A 15,689-nucleotide genomic window follows, 5' to 3' on the forward strand; every position below is an offset into this window, starting at 1 on the left:
GGGCAGGGGGTGCAAGTCAATATTAGCAAGATGTTCTTAATATTCTATTATGTTTCATTGGATTTAAATAAAGCACTCAGAGTTATATGTATGTCCACAGCTGATGGAGGTGACAGGAAAGATCCAGGATGAATGCATGGTAGCGCTCCACGACTGCAACGAGGATGTCAACAGAGCCATCAACTTCCTCCTTGAGAGCACCTCTGATACGGTAGGGCAGAGGGGACTGACGTTAACGCTACCTTTTCAATTTCCTTCAGCCACTTTCCTTCGGGTGGCTAGTCATCGCTAGCTTAGCGTCGCTCAGTCACCTCAACTTCCCTGAGACCTGGGTCGTATTCATTAGGCACCAAATGGAAGAAAACTGACTGAAAAAGGGAGGGACTAGCCTACCTGAACTTTTCTGCCTTTGTTTTCTGGTTTAGTGATGCTCATTGTTGACTCATAAGAGTGGAGTGGCTGGTGGTAGCATGGTATGGAATCTAACCAGTTGCTACATAGCTTTTTTGCACTGACTCTCTTGCACAGACTCGATGTACACTCGCTGGACTCTCACACATACTAAGCTGACACTCCAACACACAGACACACACACAAAACACACACACATGCATATTGACGCACATGTACAGTGCATTCGGAAAGTATTCAGAGCCCTTGACTTTTTCCACATTTTGCTATGTTACAGCCTTATTCAGAAATTGATGAGAAAAACAGTTATTTAATCCATCTACATACAATAACCCATAATGACAAAGCGATAACAGGTATTTAGAATTTTTAGCAAATTTATAAAAAATAAACATAACTTATTTACTTAAGTATTCAGACCCTTTGATATAAGACTCGAAATTAAGCTCAGGTGCATCCTGTTTCCATTGATCATCCTTGATGTTTCTACAACTTGACTGGAGTCCAGCTGTGGTAAATTCAATTAATTGGACAAGATTTGGAAAGACACACACCTGTCTATGTAAGATCCCACAGTTGATAGTGCATGTCAGAGCAAAAACCAAGCCATGAGGTCGAAGGGATTGTCCGTGCCAGCATTGTGTCAAGGCACAGATCTGGGGAAGGGTACCAAAAAATTTCTACAGCGTTGAAGGTCCCCAAGAACACCGTGGCCTCCATCATTCTTAAATGAAAGAAGTTAGGAACCACCAAGTCTCTTCCTAGAGATGTCCTCCCTTCTAAACTAAATAATCATGGAAGAAAGGCCTTGGTCAGGGAGGTGACCAAGAACCCGATGGTCACTCTGGCAGATCTCTAGAGTTCCTCTGTGGAGATGGGAGAACCTTCCAGAAGGACTGCAGCACTCTCTGCAGCACTCCACCAATCAGGCCTTTATGGTAGAGCGGGCAGATGGAAGCCACTCCTCAGTAAATGGCACATGACAGCCTAAAAGCACCTAAAGGACTCTCAGACCATGAGAAACAAGATTCTCTGGTCTGATGAAACCAATATCAAACTCTTTAGGCCAAAATGCCAAGCGTCACATCTGGAGGAAACCTGGCACCATCCCTAAGGTGAAGCATGGTTATGGCAGCATCATGCTGTGGGGATGTTTTTTCAGCTGCAGGTACTGGGAGGCTAGTCAGAATTGAGGGAAAGATGAACAGAGCAAAGTTTATTATTTATTTATTTCACCATTATTTAACCAGGTAGGTCAGTTGAGAACAAGTTCTCATTTAAGTACAGTAGGGTCCTTGATGAAAGCCTTCTCCAGAGTGCTCAGGACCTCAGACTGGGGAGAAGGTTCACCTTCCAACAGGAGAACGACCCTAAGCACACAGCCAAGACAACGCAGGATTGGCTTCGGGACAAGTCTCTGAATGTCCTTGAGGGGCCCAGCCAGAGTCCAGACTTGAACCTGATGGACCATCTCTGGAGAGACCTGAAAAAAGGTGTGCAGCGACTTTTCCCATCGAACCTGACAGGGCTTGAGAGGATCTGCAGAGAATAATGGGAGAAACTCCCCAAATACAGGTGTGCCTAGCTTGTCGCGTCATACCCAAGAAGACTTGAGGCTGTAATTGCTGCCAAAGGTGCTCCAGAAAAGTACTGAGTAAAGAGCCTGAAAACTTATGTAAATGTGGAATTTCAGTTTTTTTCTTTTTGCTTTGTCATTATGGGGTATTGTGTGTAGATTGATGAGGACAAAAACAATTGGATTAATTTTAGAATAAGGCTGTAACGCAACTAAATGTGGAAAAAGTGAAGGGGTCTGAATACTTTCCGAATACACTGTACATTCATATTCCTTCACACATTTCACATACGCTGCTACTACTCTCTGTTTATTATCTAGGCATAGTCACTTTATCCATACCTAAATGTGCGCATTACTTCAATTACCTCGACTAACCCCGTAACCCTGCAAGTTGACTTGGGAACGAACGGGTACCCCTTGTATATAGCCTCGTTAATGTTATTTTATAGTGTTAATATTTTTCCTTTAGGTTATTAGTAAATTGTTCATAACCTTTTTTTAAAACTCTGCATTGTTGGTTACGGGCTCGTAAAGTAAGCATTTCACGTTAAGGTCTTCGGAGCGTGTGACAAATAACTGGATTTGATCTACATCTGTTAGAGTTGGAGCACAGATCTGATAGGACGGAAATATGTTCTCACGTTTTGTAATGGACAGATGACATAATGTACCTAATACAATACTTCTATCTACAGTGGATTGAGTCAGCTTTAGGCAATGGATCTCTTAATGACCCTTGCCACATCCCCTTCCAATCAAGCCCAAGGGTGCTGTGCACATTGCTATATCTATCCAAGGAAACGGAAAATAGGGGCTTGTGCCAACTGTGCCAGGGGGACTTGTCCAGTTGGGTGATTGAATAAAGGCATATTGTGATTATTATTATTATTTATTTATTTAACAGAAGGACAATGTGAAAAGTATTATGGCCTCTAAATCTAGGATGTACAACACTTGTCACTTGTTCTGTCAGCACCTGAGTCAGTAGTAAAATAATCGAGGCGTTTCAGAGGAGAGCACCGCAGCACAGAGAGATCTCCACCCCACCACAGTTACGCTGTTGTTGTTTCTTGGAAGTCCTGAAATAGAAAGTGGGTCATTTTGCTCCTATGTATGTAATCCTCCAATGATATAATCAGCTACTGCTGCCTGCCTGCCCTGTGGTCATTCATCCTTTGATATGTCAATGACATTGTGACACTGCAGTAGGAGGAGTACATATCCATTATTAATTTGACGTTGACTAGTTCAAGCAGTTGTAGGATCTGACTTTTACTCCTGCAATCTGTAGGTATTTTCCACTCTTTCCTCTCCTCTCCTTGCGCATCTCCCCTCCCGTTCGCTCACCTCCATTTCCCTTTTCCTCCCCCCCTCTCTCTCAAAGCCAATTAGGATCAATAAGGAGACATCAAAAGTCAGTCGCTCTCCCTCGCAAGCTCTCGCTCTCGCTCTCCCTCGCTCGCTCTCGCTCTCTAGCTCTCGCTCTCTCTCTAAATTTTTAATTCAATTTCAATTTAAGGGCTTTATTGGCATGGGAAACAAATGTTTACATTGCCAAAGCAAGTGAAATAGATAATAAACAAAAGTGAAACAAACAAAACAAAAAAATTATAGGGAACATTACACTCACAAAAGATCCAAAAGAATAAAGACATTTCAGATGTCATATTATGTGCAAATAGTTTAAGTACAAAAGTGAAAATATATAAACATAAATATGGGTTGTATTTACAATGGTGTATGTTCTTTACTTTTCTTGTGTCAGGGCCATCTTGCTGCTGTGATGGCACGCTGTGGTATTTCACCCAATAGATATGGGAGTTTATCAAAATTGGGTTTGTTTTCAAATTATTTGTGGGTCTGTGTATTCTGAGGGAAATATGTGTCTCTATGGTTATACATATTCTCTCTCTCGCTGTCTTTCGCTCGCTCATTCTCTCTCTCGTCCTCTCGCTCTCTCTCGTTCTTTCTCTCTCTCATTCTCTCTCTCGTCCTCTGTCGTTTCTTTCCTCTCTCTATCTCTCTCTCTCTCTCAGACCTCATGGGAGACAGTTGGGAAGAAGAAACCCCTAGCGAAGGACGGCCCGACGGAGGGCAAGGAGAACCGGGAGAAGAGAGGAGGAGAGCGAGAGGGCAGCAGGGGCCGCGGAGGGAGCAATCGGAGAGGCAGGGGGGCCAGCAACCGCAGCCGCCAGGTTGAGAGAGGTTAGGGGGTCACGGAATAAAATTCTATGCATATGTTAATGAACAAGGCACTATAACACTAGGTCTAATTGATCACCTAAGAGCCAGGAAGAATGAGAAGTCAGTAAGCTGTCGAGGATTTGAGTTATTCAACCATGGTGTGGTTAGTACATTTACAGTTAGTGTGTTTATTCTCATTGGCGGTACTTTAGATTAGAGAACACTACATAGAGCACTTACTAAGAATGAATAGCCAGCCAATTTGTCATTAAGCAATTAGTTTGTCATCAATGCACTATTCAGCAGAATTGCTTACTAGGCAGCACATAGCTTTGTACTGACCTTAATCACTAAATCATCTCTCTGTTGATCTCTCCCCACTTCTCTCCTTCTCTATCGCTATCCCTCTCTCTCTGTCTCCCTCTTTGTCCCTCCCCACCTCGCTTTCTCGCTCCTTTGCTCTCTGTCTCCCTGTGCAGTGCGGCCAGAGGAAAATGGTGTGGAGGCGGTCCCTGGCCCTTTGGACAGAGTGTCAGAGCGAGGTCGCAGGGGGGGAAGAGGGGGTAGAGGTGAGTGTCAATTAGTGGCACTTTCTCATATGTTCCAGTCAACACTCCCAGGTAACTTAAGTGCTCTCTTAACTTCACACAATTTTTCTGGTGCCATGCCTACTATGTGTTGACGTTGTGCGGGTCTGTGTGCTTCAGTCGGATCTGGAGGCAGAGGAAGGGGCAGGGCACCAGCGGGTAGCAGGTTCTCAGCCCAGGGAATGGGGTGAGTTCTGTAATACACAAACAAACTCGTACACACACAACTGTCCTTTTCTGGTTCCTTGTACACCAGTTCTTCTTAAACCTAAACTTCACCTACCCTCATCCTCTCTCTCTCTCTTCAGGACCTTTAACCCAGCAGACTACACCCCAGAACAGGGGACAGGGACCACACAAGGTGACGCTTGGGAGTCAGGGGCCAACAAAAGCAACAGCACAGACGGGACAGGTGAGGCTTCACACAGAGAAGGATCATGAAATTCTCTGGGTTCTTCAAAAAGTAGTGGTGTTCTTCATTTTGCTCTACGACCCCCACAAGTCTGAAGTCGGTAATGCCGATCTGCCGACTTCTGTCTATAGCGTCCGAACAGTTTCGGCTACACACGAATATGACCCCTCTACGGAAAGATGAGACTCTCAGGAACACTTACATGTCAGTTGTTTTGCTCTAGGACGCTCACAAGACTAATCTGAAGGTAGCCCGGTACCAGTTTAAAAAGTGAATGGAAGTATACAACGAGTACACAAAACATTAAGAACACCGGCACTTTCCATGACATAGACTGACCAGGTGAAAGCTATGATCCCTTATTGATGTAACTTGTTAAATCCACTTCGATCCGTGTAGATGAAGGGGATGACACAAGTTCAAGGAGGATTTTTAAGCCTTGACAATTGAGACTTGGATTGTGTATGTCTGCCATTATGAATGGGCAAGGCAAAAGATTTAAGTGCCTTTGAATGGGGTATGGTAGTAGGTGCTAGGCGCTCCGGTTTGTGTCAAGAACTGCAACGCTGCTGGGTCTTTCACACTCAACAGTTTCCCGTGTGTATCAAGAATGGTCCACCACCCAAAGGACATCCAGCCAACCTGACACAACTGTGGGAAGCATTGGGAGTCAACATGGGCCAGCATCCCTGTGGAACGCTTTCGACATCTTGTAGAGTCCATGGCCTGATGAATTAAGTCTGTTCTGTGGGCAAAGGGGTGGGGGGTGCAACTCAATATTAGGAAGGTGTTCCTAATGTTTGGTGTACTCAGTGTATATGGAAGTACACTACAAAAGTATATGGACACCCCTTCAAATGAGTGGATTCGGCTATTTCAGCCACACCCGTTGCTGACAGGTGTATAAAATCAAGCACACAGCCATGCAATCTCCATAGACAAGCAGTGGCAGTAGAGTGGCCTGTACTGAAGAGCTCAGTGACTTTCAACCTGGGACTGTCATAGGATGCCACCTTTCCAACAAGTCAGTTCATCAAATTTCTGCCCTGCCTGAGCTGCCCCGGTCAACTGTAATTGCTGTTATTGTGAAGTGGAAACGTCTAGGAGCAACAATGGCTCAGCCTCGAAGTGGTAGGCCACATAAGCTCACAGAACGCGACCCCAGAGTGCTGAAGCGCCTAAAAAGCGTCTGTCCTCAGTTGCAACACTCACTACCGAGTTCCAAACTGCCTCTGGAAGCAACGTCAACACAAGAACTGTTCTTCGGGAGCATCATGAAATGAGTTTCCATGGCCAAGCAGCCACACACAAACCTAAGGTCACCATGCACAATGCCAAGAGTCGGCTGGAGTGGTTTAAAGCTTGCGCACATTGGACTCTAGAGCAGTGGAAACGCGTTCTCTGGAGTGATGAATCGCACTTCGTCTGGCAGTTCGACGGACGAATCTGGGTTTGCCGGATGCCAGGAGAACGCTACCTGCCCCAATGCATAGTGCCAAATGTAAAGTTTTGTAGAGGAGGAATAATGGTCTGAGGCTGTTTTTCATAGTTCGTGCTAGACCCCTTAGTTCCAGTGAAGGGAAATCTTAATGCTACAGCATACAGTGACATTCTAGGTGATTCTGTGCTTCCAACTCTGTGGAAACGTTTTGGTGAAGGCACTTTCCTGTTTCAGCATGGCAATGCCCCCGTGCACAAAGTGAGTGAAGGCTGTTATAGCAGCAAAGAGGGGACCAACTCGATATTAATGCCCATGATTTTGGAATGAGATGTTCGGCAAGCAGTTGTCCATATACTTTTGGCCATGTAGTTTAGTGCACCAAAAAAAGTGTGGGTAAATTTAAATAAATAAAAAATAATTCTTATCTCTCAGATATAGGACAGACACTTCAAAACAAACTTCCTTTTGATAATTGTTTTTGACTATCTGTTTTGCCATATATTAATCTGTTATTTAATGTGTTTCATTTGGCTAATAGCAGTAAGGCCAAATTCAATGGTTACTTATTTATTTTATACCTAAAGGGGTCCTAAAATTCTAAATCCTTGACATGGCCGTCTTAAAACAATTCCAGATGTTAGCTTAGTAGGAGGAAACAATCTCAATTGCATTTCCGTAATTTGTCGCATCCTCTCGTCTCTTTCTCAAAACCCATTAAATGAGAAGGTCAGAGGTCCCTCTAGGGCTGTGGGGGTCACAAAATGTTGTCAGCCGGGGATTGTCAAGCAAGTAACTGACAGTCTCACGGTAATTGACCATTAATCAACATAAACACATTTAGCATATCCTGGCTTCCACACACAGCCTACAAGCCACTGATGCAGACCTTTGGAACATCTACATTTTAAAAAGTCTAATAAATCCATATAATATAGCCTACACCTTCATATTAAATCCATTATTTATTTTAGACAGGTCTAAAGAAGCATGATATGAAGAAAGTGTAGTCTATTTCAGAAGAACAGAATAGCATTATCTGAGTTGTCCTTATGTTGAATAGAAAGGATATTTTCTCCACATGCAGCTATTTTGTATTGAGCTGTTAACAAATAAGTATTCCTATATGCTTAATTTAGAGTTACATTAATAACTTTAGTTGTTCTACAAACGTTGGCCTATATGTTCAGATTTTTAATATATTGTAAGGCCACTCTAATGATGATTTGAAAAAAGTTGCTTGAAAGGCATGAGTTCTACTTTGTTTTTTGTGCAGGCTGTACACACTACATCATTCACAATTTGACAAGCACTTGATAATGCCTAGAATTTCACTGCGGCATCCACTTTGTGTGGCCGTAATGCACCCTAAAAAAATCCATGCCTTTTGCGGCCAGTGGCCGTTGTCCCCTTCTCCCTGAGTGCTACGTGCTCCTAATCACCTCTCACTCACATGGCTCTCCATCACGTGATCGGGTCTTTCTCACAGGCTACAAGTGAAGACAGACACACATCGGGAATGCAACTGCGCACGTCCTTGTCCAATTCCGAGGTGCATATTGAAGATGTTGGAAGAACTGTCCACATTTACTTTTCGTCAGTCAACAAGATGAGTAGGCCTAACGAAGAGCAAAAGCACTAGCCTATGTCAATCTACTATCCCCAATAGTACAAATGTTGACCTATTCTAATCTGTGTGAGAAATAAATATTCCAAATATAGTCTGGGACAGTTATGGGATGTGATAGATCCCAAATTAATACAACCACTAGCATCAACAAAAAAAACTTTTTTTACGCAATGTGGCTTACCCAACAGAGTAAGTGCTAGAGGCGTCACTACAGATCCCGGGTTAGGGAAGGGTTTGGGGCATGTCCTTGTCCCATCATGCTCTAGCCACTCCTTGTGACGGCCGGGCACATGCACGCTGACTTCGATCGCCAGCTGTACTGTGTTTCCTCCGACACATTGGTGTGGCTGGTGTCCGGGTTAAGCGAGCCGTGTGTCAAAAAGCAGTGCAACCTTTGCCTATCCCGAGTCCGTATGGGAGTTGCAGCGACGGGACAAGACTGTAACTACCAATTTGGATATCATGAAATTTGGGGGGAAAGGGGGTAAAAAGTGCTTTAAAAAAATGTAAGAAAACATTGCAAATGGAGAACACTTTTCCAGTGGTTCATTTTCATGCCAGTCAGAGATGCTATTCTCCTGTTATAAATATAAGCAATGTGTTTAATATTAGGAAAAATGATAAATAAATATAGTAGGCCTACCCTATAGAAAGCTGATGGGGTCCTCCTCTTTTTAATAGTGGCCATCCCTCTGTTTTCTCACACAATTGCATAGCCTATACAAATGTTGTTGCAACATGAGCTCATGGGCTCTCATGAAGTTTTTGATTAGATTTGCATTGATGTCAGAGTGATTAGAGGGACAATAGAGTGCTGAGTGCCAGGCAGTTAGCAAGTATGGTGGGCTACTAATGACCATCAGAGCTTGGATAAACCTAAATACCGTGACTAAACGGTCATGTGGAATTTGACTGCCTTCGTAACCGCCAATGTGGCGGTAATACGGTCACCGCAACAGCCCTAGGTCCCTCCCCTCTCAACTTCTTATCCAATGGGTTTTGAGACAAGGAGAGAACGTGAAGATTCAAGAAAATGCAATTGAGATTCTCCAATTGTTTCCTCCATTTCTCACATCCACTCTTCTCCCCCAATGTGCTTTGAGAGGAAGGTTCATCCCTTTGGGCTCCAATGCACTTTTGAGGAGAGGCAAGGAGTGGAGGAATCAAGGACCGAGGAAGCAAGCATTTGCCGGCTAATTTTCAGACTCTGACATGCAGACCAACGCTTAGTGTTTACTGATTAATTTCATTATTGATTATTGTTAATATTGTCAATGATTTTCTTGACAAAACGCATTGTATTATGTTATTATATCAACCGAAATTAAGAAGCTGTTTGTTTAGCATGGCTATAAATGATAGAGAAGTTGACTAAATGCATAAACAGTCCTTGCTTCTAGGCAAGACAAAGAAACTTGCGGTGTCCATATTTCAAGTGACATTTTGAATCACATATAGATGTTTTGTTGTTGCTAGGTGGAGTTATGGTCTCATTGTGCCTATTTAAACGTTTATTTCTGTAACTACACGTGAAGCTGTATATCAAACTATTTTGAAATGTTTACCCTGATGTCACACATTGGCCCCTTTTTATTTATAGAAAGACCCATTTTCTCTTGTATAGTTTTCTGGAACGTTTTGACCGGTAGGTGTTCATTGGTCAGGATGTTTTATTGTTGTATTTCTAATGGGGCCCTGTAGACTGTTGCTAGGGAAATGTCCCTAGCAATGCCGCTGAATTACAGTCCATGTTCACAAACGCCTCTCCAAGAAGCCCTTGTGTTGTTTCCATTCATCTCTGTGCTCTGACCCCTCTCTGGTGTGCTCCCTGCAGTGGCCTGGAGGAGTACTCTGGAAGACTGGGCGGCTGAGGACTGGAGCGAAGAGATGAGTGTGAGTCTGGGTAATGGGGACTGGGAAGTAGTAGTGGTCAGGGGGTGGAAGGAGCTTTTTCTTATGTTCACATTTTGGACATTTATTTTCCAGATGGAACACATACATGACCAGGGCTGTGAAGTGCGACCACCATATGCGAACTCGAATTTTAGAATGGGAGCACCAGTTTTCCTAGAAAAATCACCCACATAATTTGTGTAACCTTTGTATTACCTCATTAGCTAGCTAACAACCTGGTAACATTATCAGTATATCCAAACATTTGAGGGCACAGGAAGGACGGGAAAGGGATAGCTTCTTCAGGAGATCAATGATCACAGCAATTAATGAATGACAGCTCTTGCATGTTGTCGTCACAAATGTTCTTAAAGAGATGGTGTACAATTTTCAATGTAATGCATCGCAATAGGAAAATTGTTATTTTACATAATGTAGAAATCAACTATTCCACAAATGACTTTTTCATTTGAATTACATTTGAGCTTTTTATAATAAAATGTATTTACAGAGTTACATATTCGTTTTTAGGGAACAACATGTGCTTCAGAAGTAGCTGGAATTCATATAGGCTGTATCTCAATCGATTTAACAAAAATGTATTTTTGGGTGCTCCTGAATTTTATGTTCTCTTTACCTTTTTAAAGTGGGGAGCACCAGTGATACCAATTAAATGTTTGAATTTAGAGTCCTGCACAACAGTGCACTAGTTCATACAGTGTGACTTCAAAAGGTTTAACAAAACTATAGTTGGCCTTATGTCTCACAACTTGGTCTATTACATTTGTCAATAACTCTCTGTCTCCCCTCAGCTCTCCGAGACCAAAGTGTTCACCGCCTCAAGTGCACCTGCACCTCAGAACCACCTCACACCTGGGCAAAGGTAACTCCCAGCTCACCATCCGCACGACTAGCTAGGGCACCCACCCGTTACATATCAACACTGCTTTTTAGGCCTCCCGAGTTTGCAGTGCTAGCTGTGCCACTAGAGATGCTGGTTCGAGTCCAGGCTCGTCCAGCTAGCTGCGACAAAGAGACCCACAGAGCAGCGCAAAATTGGCCCAGCGTCGTCCGGATTAGGGGAGGGTTTGGCCGGCAGGTATGTTCTTGTCCCATCACACACTAGCTACTCCTGTGGAGGGCCGGGCGCCGTTCACACTGAGACGGTCGCCAGGTGTACGGTGTTTCTTCCAACGCAATGGTTCGTCTGGCTTCCGGGTTAAACGGGCGTTGTGTCAAGAAGCAGTGCAGCTTGGTTGGGTTGTGTTTCGGAGGACGCCCTGCTCTTGACCTTTGTCTCTCCCGAGTCTGCACAGGAGTTGCAGCAATGGGACAAGACTGTAACTACCAATTGGATACCACAAAATTGGGGAGAAAAAGGGGTAAAAAAAAAAATATATATATATCAAAAATAAAATAAAAAACACTGCTTTTGGTGTTGTGTAGATATGGGGAAAATACCAGCCCAGTGGTACACAAAATAACAGCTTGACCTCTTTGCCAGTTTTATTCCATGGAGTGATATGTTTGGCCCAGCTGCTTTGGTAGATACTTTTGGATGTGCATAATAAGTAGGAAGGACGTATGGATCCTTCCCTTGAGACATGGTCCCCGTTATGACTGTGTTGATTTTAATCAGACTTTCTCCGTAGTGGGTATGTGTGCAATAGAAATAGTATCATGTGTTGTAATAATGATGTGTCTCCTGTAGTCTGGACCTGCCCTCTCTGCTGCAGAAGCCAGTGGGAGAAGGAAGAGGAGGAGGAGGGGATTCCCCCTCTACACAGAGCCTGGTTTTCACCAACTCCCACCATCACCCCCCCCGCAACGGGTCGGCCATTGGCACAGGCAGCACCAGCTATGCACACGCCGCCCTGGTGAGCCATACTCGTGCCCTTTAAAATCTTTCAGATACATACACCATATGACCAAAAGTATGTAGACACCTGCTCATCGAACATCTCATTCCAAAACCATGGGCATTAATATGGAGTTGGTCCCCCGTTTTGCTGCTATAACAGCCTCCTCTCTTCTAGGAAGGCTTTCAACTAGATGTTGGAATATTGCTGCGGGGACTTGCTTCCATTTAGCTAAAAGAGCAGTAGTTAGGTCGGGCACTGGTGTTGGGTGATTGGGCCTGGCTCGCAGTCAGCGTTCCAATTCATCCCAAAGGTTTTCGATGGGGTTGAAGTCAGGGCTCTGTGCAGGCCAGTCAAGTTCTTCCACACCGATCTCGACAAACCATTTCTGTATGGACCTTGCTTTGTGCATGGGGCATTGTCATGCTGAAACAGGAAAGGTCCTTACCCAAACTGTTGCCACAAAGTTGGAAGCACAAAATCGTCTAGAATGTCATTGTATGCAGTAGGGTTAATATTTCCCTTCACTGGAACTATGCATTGGGGCAGGTAGCGTTCTCCTGGAATGCGCTGAACCCATATTCGTCCGTCGGACTGACAGATGGTGAAGTGTGATTCATCACTCCAGAGAACGCGTTTTCACTGCTCCAGAGTCCAATGGCAGCGAGCTTTAGACCACTCCAGCTGACGCTTGGCATTGCGCATGGTGATCTTAGGCTTGCGTGCGGCTGGTCAGCCATGGAAACCCATTTCATGAAGCTTCCAATGAGCATTCTATGCTGGTGCCATGTTGAAAGTCATCTGAGCTCTTCAGTAAGGCCATTCAACTGCCAATGTTTGTCAATGGCGATTGCATGGCTGTGTGCTCAATTTTGTGGCTGAACTGGCCGAATCCACTACTTTGAAAGGGTGTCCACATACTTTTGTATATACATTGCCTTCGGAAAGTATTCAGACCCCTTGACTTTTTCCACATTTTGTTACGTTAAAGCCTTATTATAAAATTGATTAAATAAAAACTAATGACAAAGCGAAAACAAGTTTTTAGAAATGTTTGCAAATGTATTACAAATAAAAATCAGATACCTTATTTACATAAGTATTCAGACCTTTTGCTATGAGACTAGAAATTGAGCTCAGGTGCTTCTTGTTTCCATTGATCATCCTTGAGATGTTTCTACAACTTCATTGGAGTCCACCTGTGGTAAATTCAATTGATTGGACATGATTTGGAAAGGCGCACACCTGTCTATATAAGGTCCCACAGTTGACAGTGCATGCCAGAGCAAAAACCGAACCATGAGGTCGAAGGAATTGTCCGTAGAGCTCCGAGACAGGATTGTGTCGCGGCACAGATCTGGGGAAGGGTACCAAAACATTTCTGCAGCATTCTAGGTCCCCAAGAACACAGTGGCCTCCATCATTCTTAAATGGAAGAAGTTTGGAACCACCAAGACTCTCCCTAGAACTGGCCGCCGGGCCAAACTGAGCAATCGGGGGAGAAGGGTCTTGGTCAGGGAGGTGACCAAGTACCCGATGGTCACTCTGAAGGAGCTCCAGAGGCCTTTTTGGTTGAGTGACCAGACGTAAGCCACTCCTCAGTAAAAGGCACATGACAGCCCGCTTGGAATTTGCCAAAAGGCCCCTAAAGACACTCAGACCATAAGAAACAAGATTCTCTGGTCTGATGAAACCAAGATCGAACTCTTTGGCCTGAATGCCAAGCGTCACATCTGGAGGAAACCTGGCACCATCCCTACATTGAAGCATGATGGTGGCAGCATCATGCTGTGGGGATGTTTTTCAGCGGCAGGGACTGGAAGACGAGTCAGGATCGAGGGAAAGATGAACGGAGCAAAGTACAGAGCGATCCTTGATGAAAACCTGCTCCAGGGTGCTGGGGCGAAGGTTCACCAAGTCTCTGAATGTCCTTGAGTGGCCCAGCCTGAGCCCCGACATGAACCCGATCGAACATCTCTGGAGAGACCTGAAAATAGCTTTGAAGCAATGCTCCCCATCCAAACTGACAGAGCTTGAGAGGATCTGCAGAGAAGAATGGGAGAAACTCCCCAAATACAGGTGGGCCAAGCATGTAGCGTCATACCCAAGAAGACTCGAGGCTGTAATCGCTGCCAAAGGTGTTTCAACAAAGTATTGAGTAAAGGGTCTGAATACTTATGTAAATGTGATATTTCTGTTTTTTTTTTTAATAAATTGCTATAAATTGCTTTTTTTGCTTTGTCATTATGGGTTATTGTGTGTAGATTGATAAGGGGAGGGGAAACAATTTTATCAATTTTAGAATAAGGCTGTAACCTAACAACATTTTGAAAAAGTCAAGTGGTATTTCCCTTACTTGGTTGCCATATTTTGCTTGTATTAACATAGGGCCCCATTCACTCAACTCTCTCCTTCTGTCTGCCAGTCGTCAGTGCTAGGGGCAGGTTTCGGGGACCTGGGCCAGTCTAAGAGGAGTCAGTCCAGTCCGGGGGCCCAGATCTTGGAGCAGCTAAAGGGCCCGGGCCTGGGTCCTCTCCCATCCTCCCAGGCAGCCCCCCCTCCCAGCACTCAGGGGGCCAGTAACACCTCTCTGGGGAGTAGACTCCCAGGGCTAGGAGGAACCGCCCCTGTTCTCCCACCGCCTTCCACTTCAAGCTGGGATATCAAGGTCCCAGAGCCCAGCGCCACATCCTCCTCACACACCTCCCACTTCAGCCGTGAGTAACACAGATTAACCAAAATAATCTATCATTTCAAATACCTGGCATATTTTTTTTGTTAAATGGCCAAGTGTCTGAATGTGGTGGTTGAGTTCGTATGCCTGACTGATCTGTATTTGTGTGTTCGCCCTCCAGGGGACTTTAAGCTGCAGCCTGAGCCATCCCTGGTGCTGAGCCAGCTGGCCCAGAGACACGGCGCCCCCTCTCTGCCCATTGCTCGCCAGCCAAGCCCAGCCCAATCTCCCTCCCCCATCCAGGGAACCCCCCTGGCCACCATCGGTGCCAAGCCTGCCCACAGCGCCGGGCCGGACACTCAAGGCAGCAACTCGCTGCAGCAGCACCGCGTTCCACAGCTAAAGGCCCAGAAACGAAGGATACCTCCCACCTCTAAGGTAAAAGGAACCACAGACAAATATTTCCTCGATTCCCTGTGTGAGGTCAAGGAATCAAGGACAGGAGGAATCAAGGAAAGAATTGGGCTTCACCCAGTGTGTAGGACAGGAATGGTCAACCTTGGCTATCAAGGTTCTTGTTTTAGGCCAGTACAAACACATCTGATTGATCTAATCAAGGTCTTGATTCTTAATTGGTCAATTCCCAGCGTTGAAGAGCACTGCTCTAAATGAAGAAGCTAAGGGTGTTTGAGGGGATTGGCAATCAAGATTAGTAATAATAAAGATGCTGTTTCCCTTCAATGAGTCCCCTCTGAGTAACAGCTTTCCCCTCCACTCCAGATCCCCTCGTCGGCGGTGGAAATGCCTGGCTCTGCCGACGTCCCCGGTCTTAACGTTCAGTTCGGAGCACTGGACTTTGGCTCGGAGGCAGCCCTGCCAGACTTTGGCCCCGTGGAGACGTGTGTCACCGGGGGCTCCAGGGAGTCCACCCCGGCCCCACAGAGCCAGACCAGCCTCTATTCCAATCCCCTCAGGTGGGTCACAATCTCCACCGCGGGTGTATTCTGGGAGGTGAAAGTTAC

The 15,689-nt window shown here is 45.0% G+C and overlaps 1 protein-coding gene across 2 annotated transcripts in view; it reads left to right on the plus strand.

Moving 5' to 3' along the window:
• The window catches only part of LOC139370780 (ubiquitin associated protein 2a), a 35,728-nt gene that overhangs the window by 11,579 nt on the left and 8,460 nt on the right, over positions 1–15,689 (plus strand). Inside the window, exons 4-14 of one of the 2 annotated variants that reach the window (XM_071110540.1) lie at positions 101–211; positions 4,027–4,195; positions 4,654–4,794; positions 4,882–4,948; positions 5,070–5,173; positions 10,076–10,134; positions 10,947–11,017; positions 11,846–12,011; positions 14,419–14,710; positions 14,849–15,105; positions 15,448–15,641. In XM_071110540.1, the coding sequence (XP_070966641.1) occupies positions 101–211; positions 4,027–4,195; positions 4,654–4,794; positions 4,882–4,948; positions 5,070–5,173; positions 10,076–10,134; positions 10,947–11,017; positions 11,846–12,011; positions 14,419–14,710; positions 14,849–15,105; positions 15,448–15,641 (1,631 nt within the window). The remainder of the gene's footprint in view (positions 1–100; positions 212–4,026; positions 4,196–4,653; positions 4,795–4,881; positions 4,949–5,069; positions 5,174–10,075; positions 10,135–10,946; positions 11,018–11,845; positions 12,012–14,418; positions 14,711–14,848; positions 15,106–15,447; positions 15,642–15,689) is intronic. The other variant, XM_071110541.1, reaches the window with a different exon arrangement.

This window comes from Oncorhynchus clarkii, chromosome 17 (assembly GCF_045791955.1).
Source record: "Oncorhynchus clarkii lewisi isolate Uvic-CL-2024 chromosome 17, UVic_Ocla_1.0, whole genome shotgun sequence".
In the NCBI taxonomy this organism is placed as follows: Eukaryota; Metazoa; Chordata; class Actinopteri; order Salmoniformes; family Salmonidae; genus Oncorhynchus; species Oncorhynchus clarkii.